Consider the following 13,939-nt stretch of genomic DNA (forward strand, 5'->3'; position numbering starts at 1 on the left):
GTTTAAATGAAGCACTATTACAATTACTAATAAGAATGCCTGGAACCTGTGGAAAGATTGTGTTGTAATTTCCCTTATTAGGATCAATTTTTGTATATCAACTCTTAATAAAACCTCCAGCAAGTCCTTTCAGAACACCTTTTAGATTATAAATCAGCTATTGAGGGTCTGGGAGGAGTTCTCCAACCAGAACCCAAAGTTTGGGTCTTTAAATGTGCAAAAATGTGGTACAGAGGAGAGTAAAAGGGATGAGATAGGCAGTATCTTTGTGAGAAGAAGGATGGATGTGTTGGCATTGAGTGAAACAAAGTTGAAAGGGAGTGGCAAGTTTGAGTTTGGGAGTGTAGTTGGGAGGGTGTCAGGAGTAAAGAGAGGATGAGGGAGAGAAAGGGTGGCTATACTAATAGGTGAAGAGATAAGTAAGCGTGTGGTGGGGTGAAAGGAGTCTTCAAGGTTAATGTGGATGAAGATGAAACTGGGGAGATGTGGGTCTTTGTAAGTGCTGATAGGCCTGGTAATGAGAAGAGTGTAGATGAAAGGGAGGGTTTTTGGATATATCTAAATGACTGGATTGAAGGTTTAGGGAGAAATGACAATGTAGTGGTACTGGGAGACTGTAATGGTAGGGTAGGAAATGAACCAATACATGGAGTGGTTGGGAAGTGTGGAGTTCCAGGAAAGAATCGTAGTTGAGAGTTGATGGTGGAGATGTGTCTACAGAGTTGATGATGGGAAATACAGTGTTTAGGAAGAAACTCAAGCATAAGTACACATAGGAGGGGGTGATGGATGGAAGGGTGGAAGATAGAGCATTAATGGACTATATAGTGGTGACCAGGAGAGTAGTAGGAAGAGTTAAGGATGTACATGTTCTAAGGGGAGAGAGTGGGGGATATCAGATCATTTTTTGGTGGAGGGTAAGTTGAGAGTGGAGGACAGATGGAGAAAGAGGAAAAGGACAGAAGGTAGGGTGGTGCTTAAAGTAAACTGCTTAAATGAGAAAGAACAGGAGAAAGAGTACAAGAAGAAGCTGAGAGAGGAGTGGGAGGGAGTAAAGGATAGAGTAGAAGTAGGAGTGGAGGCGGAATGGGGATGGTCCAAGGAGAGAGTCACAAGGTGTGCAAAGATGGTGTGTGGAACAAGGAAGGTGAGAGGAAATAGAAGGAAGGGTAGTGAGTGGTGGGATGAGGAAGCAAAGAAGGTTGTTCAAGAGAAGCAGCGAGAATTCACAGCTTGGTTACAAAACAGGATGAGAGAATTATATGAGAGGTACAAAGAAAGGAAAAGAGAAGTAAAGCATAAGATGAAGGAGGCAAAGGGGAGAGTAAATGTGTAATGGGTATGACATTTTGAAAGTAATAAAAAGATGTTTTGGAAATAAATTAAGAGACGAAGAGGAGGCAAATCAAGTATAGAAGAAAATATAAAAGGTGCAGATGAAGAGATGACAATGGAAAAGATGGCAACAAGGGGAAGATGGGCAGAGTATTTTAGGGAGTTGGTAAATGTGAGGGAGGATAGGTAGGGAAAGGTGGTTGCAGCGGGAAGCACTAAGAAAATGACAGTGATGAGTGAGAGCAGGTAAGGCACCTGGGTTGGATGTCTAAAAAAAAAGGAAGTACTGTGATGGTGGACTGGCTGGGAGGATAATTAATGTTTGTTTAAGAGAGGGTACAGTGTTGGAGGACTGATGGAGGAGTGCCTGCATAGTTCCACTTTACATGGGTAAAGGGTACACGTGTAAGTGTAGTAGTTTCAGGGGGGTCAGTTTGTTAAATGTAATTAGGAAGGCTTATGGGAGGATTAGAAGAACAGATGGAATAATTGGTGAGGAACAGTGTGGGTCTAGGACAGGTAGAGGTTGCATGGATCAGATTTTTGTGGTAAGACAAATATGTGAGAGAGCTCACGTAAGGATGTTTTTTGGACTTTTATGGATTTGGAAAAGGATTACAACAGGGTAGACATGAAGACACTATGGGAGGTATTGCAGATATATGGGATAGGAGGAAAGCTGTTAAGAGTAGTCAAGAATTTTTACAAGATTAGTAGAGCTTGTGTTAGAATCAGAAATGAAGAGTGTAAGTGGTTTGAAGTAAAGGTGGGATTTTGCCAGGGATGTGTTATGTTGCCTTGGCTGTTCAATTTATACATGGTTAAAGGAAATGGAGAAAAATGAGAGATAAGCCAGTTGTTGTTTGCTGATGACACTGTGCTTGAGACAGGATCAGAGAAGGGACTGAGGAAGTTGGTGACAGAGTTTGGGAAGGTGTGTGAAAGAAGAAAGTTGAAGATAAATGTGGTTGAAAATAAGGTGATGAGATGTACAAAGGGAGAAAGTGGCAGCAGACTGGAAGGGAGTATTAAGGGAGACAGACTAGAGGAAGTGGATATCTTTAGATACTTGGGGGTGAATGTGGTGGGAAAGGGAGGAGTGCAGGTGGAGGTAGAATGCAGATTGAGAGAAGCAAGTACATGCCTTGGGGTATTAAAAAGTGGAATGAGAAATAGACATTTGGAAATGGATGCTAAGAGGAGATTGTATGAAGGAGTGATTGTGCTGACAGTACTGTATGTGGCAGAAACATGGAACATAAGAGAGGAAGAGAGGAGATTGAATGTGTTTGAGATGAGGTGCCTGAGAAATATGATAGGGGTTACTAGGGTGGATAGAGTGAGAAACAAAGTGAGGAGGAGAACATGGGGAGGTAAGGGAGTTGGGAGATAAGGTTGATGAAAGAGTTTTGGGATGGTTAGGACACATGGAAATAATAAGTGAATAAAGATTAGTAAAAGAGGTGTGGAAGACAGAGGTAGAAGGAGTGAACATAAGCTACCAAGAATGAGATGGATGGATGGAGTAAAAGGGGCACTGGGAAAGAGGGAAATGTCCGTTGAGGAAGAATGGGAGAGGACAGAAGATAGGGATGAATGGAGAATGGTAGTGTATGGATGATGCTGTGATGCATGAAAGGGAGTGGGTGGGGGAGGGGCGAGGGAGTATATGTGAATGATATTTTGATGCAGTCTGAAGGGATTTCCTCCCATCTTCTCTCTTTCTGCATGAGGGGACACAGAAGGGGGTTGCCAATTTAATGAAGTGGCCTTGCTATGGATGTGCTGTCTTGCAACACTGCTTCTGACCCAAAGCAGTGGGCGAGATACAAGGATGACCTGTTATCCGGGAGGAGCCAAGATAAGTGGGAGGGAGGGGGAATGGGAGTGGATTATGTGGATATGGAATAGGTGGGAGTGAATCTTATGTCTTTGTTTTTTGGCTACTTCCCTTGTAAGGGGAAAAAAAGCCTTTGGTATATGTATGTATGATTAGATAATGAATATAACCTTGGTATTACAAATAGGTGATACTAACCCCTTTGGTCCAATGACACCCTCAAAGGTGCCATGGGAACAATATCTCTGATATATAACCTTCTTTTTCCATTCATCCTCAAAGACCTATTCCCTATAATTTTTTTCATTCTATCCAGACATTTACTTGCCTCCTTTACTCCATATTTCACCTCCACATCCACTCTTCCATTCATTGCCACATGCAAATAATTAAAATACTTAACACTTAAAAACCAAATACTTAAAACTTTCCACTTTCTCCAGTCTCTCAACATTGCTGCTCACAATAAACATGACATCATGATCACTGAGTATATCTCATCAGTTTACTTTTGCTCACATTTACTCTTGACTTTCCTCTCTCTCACACCCTTCTAAACTCTGTCATCACCTGTTTCAGTTTCTCAGAATCAACCAAAAACATGTGTCATCCTCAATTTTTGTTTGCCTCCCACATCCCTTCACCTTCATTCACCAACCTGTGTTTAGAACTTACATTTACCTTCCTCACCACCCCATCTACAACCCTGACACTGCCCACACTGACCTTAAACCATTCGCTCTCTCTGATTTTTAATATGATGTGTTTAGTTTGGAAGGAAGTGGAAAAAAGAGCAGTGAGGAGAGTTGGGTAGAGAAGAGAGGGTAAAGGGTGCAGTTGGAGAGATAAGTAAAGGTGATGAGTGGGATGTAGGTGGAGCATTTCATGGAATGGTTAAATGGTGAAGAGGATAGAGAAGTCTGACTGTGGCAGACATATATGTGAAAAGATAGTATGTGGTGGTTGAGGAGTGAGTGTGTACTTTGACTTGGCTACCTTTCTTATAATGGAGAGAAGGCCTTTTGGTAGGTATCTACCCAATGGTAAACACATATATATGTGTTGAATAAAAACAAAAGAAATAAAAAACAAATGGAGCTGCTTCACTTCCTACATAAACACAAAATTCACATAGCTCTGATCCAAGAAATAACAGTGACACTACAAACCACATTACCCACATTCACTGATCACACTATAGTGAGAGAAGACATAAAAAATAGAACAACACCTACAGACCATCTACACCATGAAATGAAAGTCAAAGGTCACCTTGACATGAGAGGCACACAAACACTTGCTGCAGCTTCCACATAGTCCACCCACTACATTACATAGCAAAATACTCAGACAAGCCAAGAAACATCAAAACAACACCCAATACCTATATCATACACAAATACTCTCTTCTCTTCCTCTACAACCAACAGACCCAGCCTTCTGAATTATATCCATGAACATATTGTGCACTGCTCCATCAACAAACTGAAAGACAACACATTGCTGGTTGCCAGACCCCCTGATATCCATCCCTCTGAATCCTCTCTCCCCTTAAGAGGACAGCATCCCTGGGTAGGCTGCAATACAGCCACCAACCAGTCCTTCTAAGTTACCAGAAGAGGCTGGATGGCAGCATTGCAGATAACTGTCCAGAATGTAACATTACAGCCCATACTTTACAACTCATTATGGAAGACTGCATTGTACACAATCATGCATGCCAACAACACTATATATACTCTATAAAGGATTTGTGGTAAAACCTCTTTCCAGTTGTGGTGTTACTCAGGGAGAAAGGATTCCTCAGCCAAAACAGTCAAGGGAATGACGACAATAACACAAAATACAGATGATGGACTCATAACCCTAATACACAACACCATATCTTTTCTAACAAAAGAGACCAAACCCTCACAGACACCACAACATAATTTCAATCCAATCACAAATCAAGAAAACTTACATCACAAATACTTACACCCATTATATCAACCCTCTGAACCTACATCTCTCAATTGCAAACCACTCAACTCATTAATAAACCACATACTGACAAACATAATGCCAATCTTCTCCCATTTGCTCTCATTTATTCCACATCCACACACATTTAATGATCCAAGTACTACAGTTCTAGTGAGTCCTACTTTCAGACCCTCTTGTGCGTCGACTTAAGATGGAGGTATGGGTGTTGATGGGTTTCTGGAAATGGGTAGTAGGCCAATGATTTCCTCTGATATCCACCTCATACAGATACCAATCATTGGTCCTAGTAATTTCTAAGGCTGCTATAGCTTTCCATTTCCTGGATTTCATTGCCATTAATCTTCACCTACATTTATAACAAAATTTCAAAGAAGTTGAAACTTATTTTTTTTTCTTCAATATCATTTTAGGTTGGAACAAATCCATATCATTCGTATTTAATTTATGAAGCTATCAAATTTGGATGTAGCTTACTACTTGCTTTTATGTATCTCATTATTACAACCAACACAAAATACCACATTCCAGACATTACCACTGTTAGAAGGACAGGCCCATGTAAGGACCAGGAGAACAGCTGGAATAGGAGAAGAGTTAGCAGTGCTAAATCACAGCCCATGTAGCAATTCCATTTGATGGTGTGGAGTATCAAGTTGCCGTTGGAGTGAGAATCCAGGCCCAGACCCAAGAGTCAGGGCAGAGGGTCCAGGAGGTGCAGCAAGCAAGGAGAAATGATGTGCATGACAAAGACTGCGACCAACCTGTGGCCCCTGTGATGTAGAACTGTGAGTGGCCAACAATGTGGGGGGATGCTGGGCTGGAGGAGGAGGAGGAGGAACTAGTGAGAGCGTTACCTCGACGACGTAACATCATCTCCGACCGTGCTGAATTTTGGCCCATGATGGCTTCTTCCAGGCGTGATTTGATGTCTGCTTTACTGCGTAAACTAACACCCACACCTCCTCGCCGTTCTGATCGTTTGCCCTGAAATAAGACATTCTTTCATTCACATGACTTAAAATCTTCTCTGAGAAGGTGGGATGTGAAGAGAAATCTTTAAATCTACTTGATATATAGTAGAACCCTGTTTATCTGGCAAGCTCAGGGGGAAAAGGGTGCTGGATAAAGCGTTTTGCCATAGTTTTGAAAAATACTCTTACAAACATACGAAAACATGAGAAATATGAAAAACATAAAAAAATAAAATTAAAAAAATTAAAAATCATACCAATCCAGATTGTACAACACTTGAATATTGTATTGTATATGGTAGAATGAATTTTAGGCTATATTATTAAAGGCATTGTAGTGAAAGGCAAGTTCATGTTCAAGGTCAAGGTAGTTTATTTATGTGATTTTCTGCACTTTTTGTCAACTTAACACTATTTTTTAGAACTGATTTTCCTCTTCTTATTACACTAAGTATTTGTAGTTTATCTTTGAACTAATTTATACTTATTTTAACTAACACTAGATTCCCTAAGCCCAAAGTTCTTTTGTTGTGTCTTACATGGGGGTAGACCATCAGGTAAATCCTCAGGTGAGTCATCTTCAAACTCAAAAACCCAACAAAGTCGATAAGAGGCTGGCTGTGGCTCATGTGAAGGGCCTGGCTGTGGCTCATGTGAAGGGCCTGGCTGTGGCTCATGTGAAGGGCCTGACTGTGGCTAAAGTGAAGGGCCTGGCTGTGGTTCATGTGAAGGGCTTCGCTGTGGCTCATGTGAAGGGCTTGGCTATAGCTCACATGAAGGGCCTGGCTGTGGCTCATGTGAATGTGCAACAGCCTTGGCAAAGAGTTTTCTAATGTCCATCTGCTTCATAGTGCTCCTCTGTGCCTCTTGAATTTGAATATGCATTTGATAAAGGTTGAATACTTGCTGTGCTGTAACATATGACTGACATTTGGCAAGTTTTATTAAATATTCTAGAGAGTTTATGACCTCCCTAATGCCCGGAGGGGGCTCGCAGTCACCTTCATCATCACTCTCATGGCTCAGCTTTCTTTTGGCCTCTATCACGAACAGCATTTATTATATCTTCATTGGTGAGTGTGTAGCTCACTGATGCATCTTTATCCACATCAATTCACTCTTCTACCTCCTCTTTTGGCACTCTAGTATCGAACATGTTTACAATTGCCTCATGTAATTTGTCAGAATTCTGCTGTTCTACCATTTCAACCTCTTCAATGCCTAGGAATTCATCTGCGACAAACTCTAGAACCTGCGGCCACAACTTTCACCAACATCTATGCAGGGTTCATTCCTTTACATCCTTCCAGGCCAATGAAATAAAAAAAATTGTGTCTCTAAGAGTAAATTTCTTCTGTATGTTAACAATATCACCTTTTGACTGAAGTACTTTCTTCATGAAACTTTTCCAATAAAACTTCTATATATTTTGTATCACACCCTGGTCCATAGGTTGAATAATGCTGGTCACATGTGGTGGAAGATAAACAGCAAAAATATTTCCTGACACTTACTCTTCAGTGGGGAGATCCGCTCTACAATTATACAATAGGAGAACTACTTTAGATGTCTCATGGAGCCCTTTTTCTTTTAGATTATCTTTGACAGATGGCACAAACATGTGAAAGAACCAATTCTTGAAGATCTCAGCATCCATCCAAGCATTACTCTGGTGAATGTTATGTACAGGCAGGTGAACAATATCCTTCAGACATCACGGTTTTGCATATTTCAATACAACCAATAATTTAACCCTCTGCTTGCCAGAGGTATTACTGCAACACATAACTGTTATTCTTTCTTTATTCTGTTTAAACCCTGGTGCCACTTTCTGGAGCTACAAGTCAATATAGATTTGTCAGTTTCATCAGCGATAAATTTGCTTGGGTGTCAAACTCTGTTCTTCTAGCAGAGCTCTAAAAATGTCTTTGTATACATCGGTGGAGAGGATATTTGCAGACTTTTTCCCCAATGATTTCTAGTTTCCTTATTCTGTGATGCACTTTAAACTTAGCCAACCAACCTTGTGAAATTACACACACTGCATCTATCCCTAACTCTTCATAAAACTCCTGGGCTTTCTCAACCACCAAAAGCCCTGACAGACATGCACCCCTAGCCTATTCACCTTTAAACCACTCAATACTGCTACATGCAACTCTTCCAATGCTGGTTTTTGAAGCGTTTGCCTATTCTCCATCCCTTACACATCCTCAGTTTTCACAAAGAATTTCTTCAACTTCTCACTTTGGGATTTTATGTCATAAATTGTTGATGAAGAACAGCCAAACTGTACCTTGACTTCTTTTATGCTTACAATGCCTTGGCCTTTGCCTGCCATATTTATACCTGATAAATGTTCACACCATCCACTAATAATGGCAGGAAGAATGAAATATGTGGCACAAAACACCTGATGTTTTTGCATGGGTGGGTGTAGGTGGGAAACTGAATGGCTGCATGCCAGGGTTGCCTTGTTGTAAGAAGCTAAAAATGCCAAATTATACCAAAGTAAAAATTCTTCCCTGTACAATTAAGGTAAGGAAAACACATTGATTTGTTTTTGTATGAATGAATAATAATATATAAGAATCAAATAAAGACAAAATTTACCTTACCTAACATATATATAAAAAGTTTAACCTCTAAATCAAAATCCATCCACCCACCAAATTAATTTTTAACATATAACCAATTGTTCCAATAGTAGGATTTTGATTAGTGCAGTTGCACTCATCCACCAAATAACTGTGCTATTTGCAACCATACTGTTTAAAAAAAATACCAAAAATTCCAGACACAAATAAAAATTGCCAGATTTGAGTTACTTGGTATTTAAAATAACTTGGCAACCATACTATGCATGAAAACAGTTTAACAGTTAGCACCACCTGGCAGCTTGGGCAATTCAAACATATGTGACTGTACATTTTTTGAAATTTTAAATTATTTTTTACTATATTTTTGGCTGCTTAATATTTTGCCATCATTTTGAGAGTGCCGCAGTTCAGAATACTGGATAAATGGGGTTCTACTGTTTGTGGAAAATAAAATATATGCACAAATAATCCTGTTGTGTATACTATCCACTATTGATGCTGTAGAGACTGGTTCCAGCCACCCCTAGGAGCTAAGAATAATATCTTCGCTATTGTGAAAGACAGGACATGATTTCCCATGTAGAATATTCTCACAATTTTAAAGATAATGCATGATTTCCCCTGGCAAAAATGTAAAGTCACTGTAAAAAATATATATGATCACACACACATATATATATATATTATACATATTTATATTTACCTAATTGTACTATACAAGAAAAGGAACAACACTCAAAAGGTCCCATCTCTTTTACTCCAATTGCCATATCTAGTTTTCAGTCCTTTTAGGACATCAGCTTGGGATATGTCTTCCGGGCCATTCCAGCTGATACATTTATATGGAAAGCTATAAATTTCAAACATATGATCTTTAATTCATTCCTAAGAGCTCATGTCCTCAAATCCTTAACCAAAAGATCTTCTCTGTCTGTTGTGTCTACTCCCATTAATGATGGTAGATACATTGCTTGTAACCTCTCTTCGTATGTGAGATGCATGGTCTTCTACAAGACAGACTAGAGGCAATGGATTGACTGATCTTGTCACATGTTTTATCTGTAAGGCTGGGAACAAATTTCATCCTTCCTTATTGAATTATTTTGATATTGTTTATACTATTTATTTCAAGTGGAGCGACCAATGATGTGTGCATGTGGTGGTCCTGCAAGATGGACACTTAAGCTGCCCATTTACAAAAACCATCAGCCCCCCTCACCTCCAACAGAGGTGCAGTCCTGTGGGGCTCACACTCAGTCTCTGGGCTGGAACCGATATCTCTCTCTATCAACTTCAACTGTATTTCTTACACCTTTTCATACGAGGAGAACAGACAACCAGCAACTACTTTCCTCCTACAATTTTCAGCCAGTGACATAGAAACAGTCCTACACCAATACAACACAGACAAGTCCAAAATTTCTTTTCAGAGAGGTCTGTGAGAGGGCCTGAGGACTACTGCCATCTGCTGTGGGGCTGCACATCTTCCACCTAGTGAAACTCAATGTAACAATTATCATCATTACCTCGTCGAGACTATTTCATCACTGCATATTCTAACTTAAGGCAGATCTAGCATTCTATGATTTCTTTTGTTTCATTATCTACTTACCTAGTGTAGAGAAACTTTCATGTTTGTCAATAGTCTACATGTCTCATTGAAAATTTTGCTATTATGAAGGGCCTTTAGTATACCAATCTATTACCTGGTTTTCTCTTGTGGAATCCAAAACTCCAAAGACATCAGTCAGAGCCACTAGTTCAACCTGCATGTCATTCAGTGATTTTTTTTTTTTTTTTTTTGTAATCCTCTCTGTAGTGTCAAATAGATGAGGAGGGGGGGTAGGTCACCATATAATGAAATGGTGTGGGTAAACCAACTCTGGCTAGCCCTGCTTGGGAGGTACTATGTCAACCTGCTTTTGATCCAATTGGTGTGGTAGGTGTTACAAATGGGTGTTGGATGAATGAATGGTGGGTGTATGCTTTGACTTAGTCTATCTATATAGATAGACTAAGTCAAAGCATACACCCACCATTTATATGGGTATAAAAGGCCTTTTGATACATTTGTATGTCTGGGTTAAATTTATGTAGAACAGTGTAGTTAAATACATTCTGTGTCTTCTGTGTGATAGCTATATCTACAGCATTTAATTTGTTGCCAAGCTGATTTTGTGCTGGTATTGTTTTAGTGCAGAATAGTGCTATTCTTGGTTGCTTTGGAAGTGACTTCTCTGATGGGTTGAATTCTGGGTGAGTCTAATCAAGCACAATATTTCATGAGCTGTGTGTTTACCTAGTTGTATCTTACAGGAAGCGGAGCTATGCTTGTGGTGTCCCATATTCATATCTCGTTTTTGCACACACCACATTTTCATCTGACTTGTTCCAAATGTCTATTATCCTGTGGGGAAAGCTGTTCTTTTTCAGGTCTCTTCTATAATTGTCTTTTTTTACTTTCTTTCTGTGTCCTCTTGTACCTCTGCTATCCCATTTTATTAGATCCTATCAATAATTTCTATGCCTTTCATGATTCTATAAATAGTTATCAAGTCTCCTCTCTCTCTTTGCTCTAATGTCTGTAGCTCAAGTTTTGCTAGTCTCTCTTCATATGATAGTTTTGAAAGTGTTGGTGCCAATTTCGTAATTGCTCTTTGTATTCTTTCAAGTTTTGTTATACATTTTTTGTACTTGGTGACCACATCGTCACTGCATACTCCAATCTTGGTCTTATCAAAGTCACAAGTATTTTCTTCACCATTTCTTTGTCCAGGTATGTAAATGCCACTTTGATTGTTCTTATCAAATTATAAGTTCCTCCAAAACTTTTGTTTATATGTTTCTCAGGGGGACATTCATAATAATCACTCCCAGGTCTTTCTCATTTTCCACTTTTTTAATTTCTCCCTCTCCCAATTTATATGGTCCCACTATTCTTTTTTTGTTTCTTCCAAATTCCAATATACACTTATTAATATTGAATTCCATCTCCCACTTCCTACTCCATTGCCATACTTTATTGAGATCACTCTGCAGCAACTCACAATCTTCTACAGTGTTCACTATTATTAGCAGTTTTGCACTGTCCACAAAGAAGCTCATATAATTTTCAATTCCTTTATAAATATCATTAATATATATAGTAAACATTATTGGGGCCAGAACTGTTCCTTGTGGAACTCCACTAATCACTTCATCCCAATTAGAATGCTTGTCTCTTATCACCAATCTCATTTTTCTTTCATGCAAGAAGTCTTCCATCCACTCCAGTAGTTTGCCCTGTATTCCTCCTGCAGTTTCTAATTTCTTTGGCAAAATCTTATCAAAAACCCATCAAAATTGTGACACATGATTTTCCTTGTCTAAATCCAAATTGCCTTGGATTTAGTATGTTGTTTTTTTCCAAATGCCTTACCCCTCTAATTCTGGTAATTCTTTCACAAATTTTAGCTACCGCACTTGTAAGAGAGACTGGTCTATAGTTAGTAGGGTCTTCTTTGTTTCCCCCTTTATATATTGGTACTATTTTTGCTCATTCCCGATCTTCTGGAACTTTTCCTTCTTTCAATGAACTGCTTATTAGACTATGTATTTTGTCTGTTAGTTCGTTCTTGCATTCTCTCAAAATCCAGTTTGCCATTTCATCTGGTCCATGCAATTTTCTAACATCGAAATTACTCAAGTGATTCATTCTTTCCTTTTTACTTCTATCTCTTTCATAGGGGGGATTTTCTCCTCCCACTCAACATCTCTAAGTTGTATGTTATCCCTCGTAAACACTGATTTAAAATGCTTGTTCATAATATCTGGCATTTCTATTTCCTCTGTGTATTCAATTCCTCCTTGTCGTAGTTTCACTAATTCTTGTTTGTTTTTCAGTTTGTCATTTACAAATCTATAAAAGAATTTTGTCCGATCTTTACATTTTTCTATGACATCCTTTTCATATTTTCTCTTTTCTTCTCTGCACACTTGGACATATTGATTTCTATAACTAGCATATATTTTCAATTTTTCAGGTCTTTTGTCTTTTTTCCATTTTATCCAAGCTTTATCCTTTTTAGTCTTTTAACTTGCTACATCTTTTGTTGTACCAACATTTTACATATCCTTTTTCTTGTTTTTGTCTTGGAGCTCCTTTATAATTTTTGTCAAAATTTTCCATTTTTCTTCTACTGTTGTTTCCTCCTTCTGTATCCCTTCCCAATCTGCTTTTTGATTTTTTTTTCTTATTTTATCAATTTTTTTTTTCCATACATCAATCTTCCCTTTCTATATAGTTTATTTTTTCATTTATTTTTTTCTCATTTAGTTCCAATTCAACTAATATGTGGTCACTTTTACTTATTGGTGTCTTATATTCAATCCTGTCCACTATTTCAGGTTCTGACGTGATTATTAGGTCCAGTCTTGATGGTTCTTCCTCATTTCTATACCTAGTATTCTCTTGTATCCATTGTGTCATTGTATTTTCTATAATCATATCAAGTAGTACATTTCCCCATAGGTTGTCTCCACCTTTCACTGTCATCTCTTCCCAGCAATTTTCTTTACAATTAAAGTCATCCATTATAACTATTCTTCCTCCATCTTCCATTATCTTATTTAGTGTTATCCTTGTGTCTTCTAACATATTTTTGTGTTCTCTCTCTTCCCACGAAGTCATTTTAGAAGGCACATAATTTACCAGAAACTTCCGGCTCTTCTTGTCCCTGTTCTCTATTTCCATCATAATCATCTCCACTCTATTCTTTCCATATGTAACATTCCTCACATTTATATCCTTTTTAGTCAGGAACATAACTCCACCACCTTGTTTTACTTCTCTGTTTCTAATCCAATAATTATATGCACCATGTCCTACACTGTTGGGTGGTAATGGACCTTTCAATTTTGTCTCTTACAATTCCCATTATGTCCGGTTCTTTTTCCTTCAGGTAATCATTCAGTTCATTCAAGTCTGTTATTAAGCCACCTATATTTGTGAGACACTTTTAATTTTCTGTTACCTCCATCCAGTTTTCTGTTTTCCTTCCATTTTTCTCTGCTATGAACCATTTCTTCACTTTCATAACCACTACTCTCAAAATAGAATTGGGGGTAGGGGCTCAACAGAGAGGTCAGCAATTTGGATAAAATGTATAGCAATCTAACTGATCTAATTATTAATGCACAAAATACATTTATCCCCCTGAAGGCAATAC

At 38.6% G+C, this 13,939-nt stretch overlaps 1 protein-coding gene across 10 annotated transcripts in view; it reads right to left on the reverse strand.

Annotated features, from left to right (window-relative positions):
- The window catches only part of Zir (dedicator of cytokinesis), a 661,124-nt gene that overhangs the window by 200,950 nt on the left and 446,235 nt on the right, over positions 1-13,939 (reverse strand). For 8 of the 10 annotated variants that reach the window (XR_012967574.1, XR_012967573.1, XR_012967577.1 and 5 more), the window contains one exon: positions 5,923-6,145. Coding sequence is in view for 2 of the 10 variants with exons in the window: in XM_076207846.1 (XP_076063961.1) it covers positions 5,923-6,145 (223 nt within the window). In the remaining 8 variants the exon portion in view is untranslated. Of the gene's footprint in view, positions 1-5,922; positions 6,161-13,939 lie in introns of all 10 variants that reach the window. The other 2 variants (XR_012967576.1, XR_012967575.1) reach the window with 2 other exon arrangements.

This window comes from Oratosquilla oratoria, chromosome 24, assembly GCF_046742065.1.
Source record: "Oratosquilla oratoria isolate Oo_2021 chromosome 24, ASM4674206v1, whole genome shotgun sequence".
NCBI classification, from domain to species: domain Eukaryota; kingdom Metazoa; phylum Arthropoda; class Malacostraca; order Stomatopoda; family Squillidae; genus Oratosquilla; species Oratosquilla oratoria.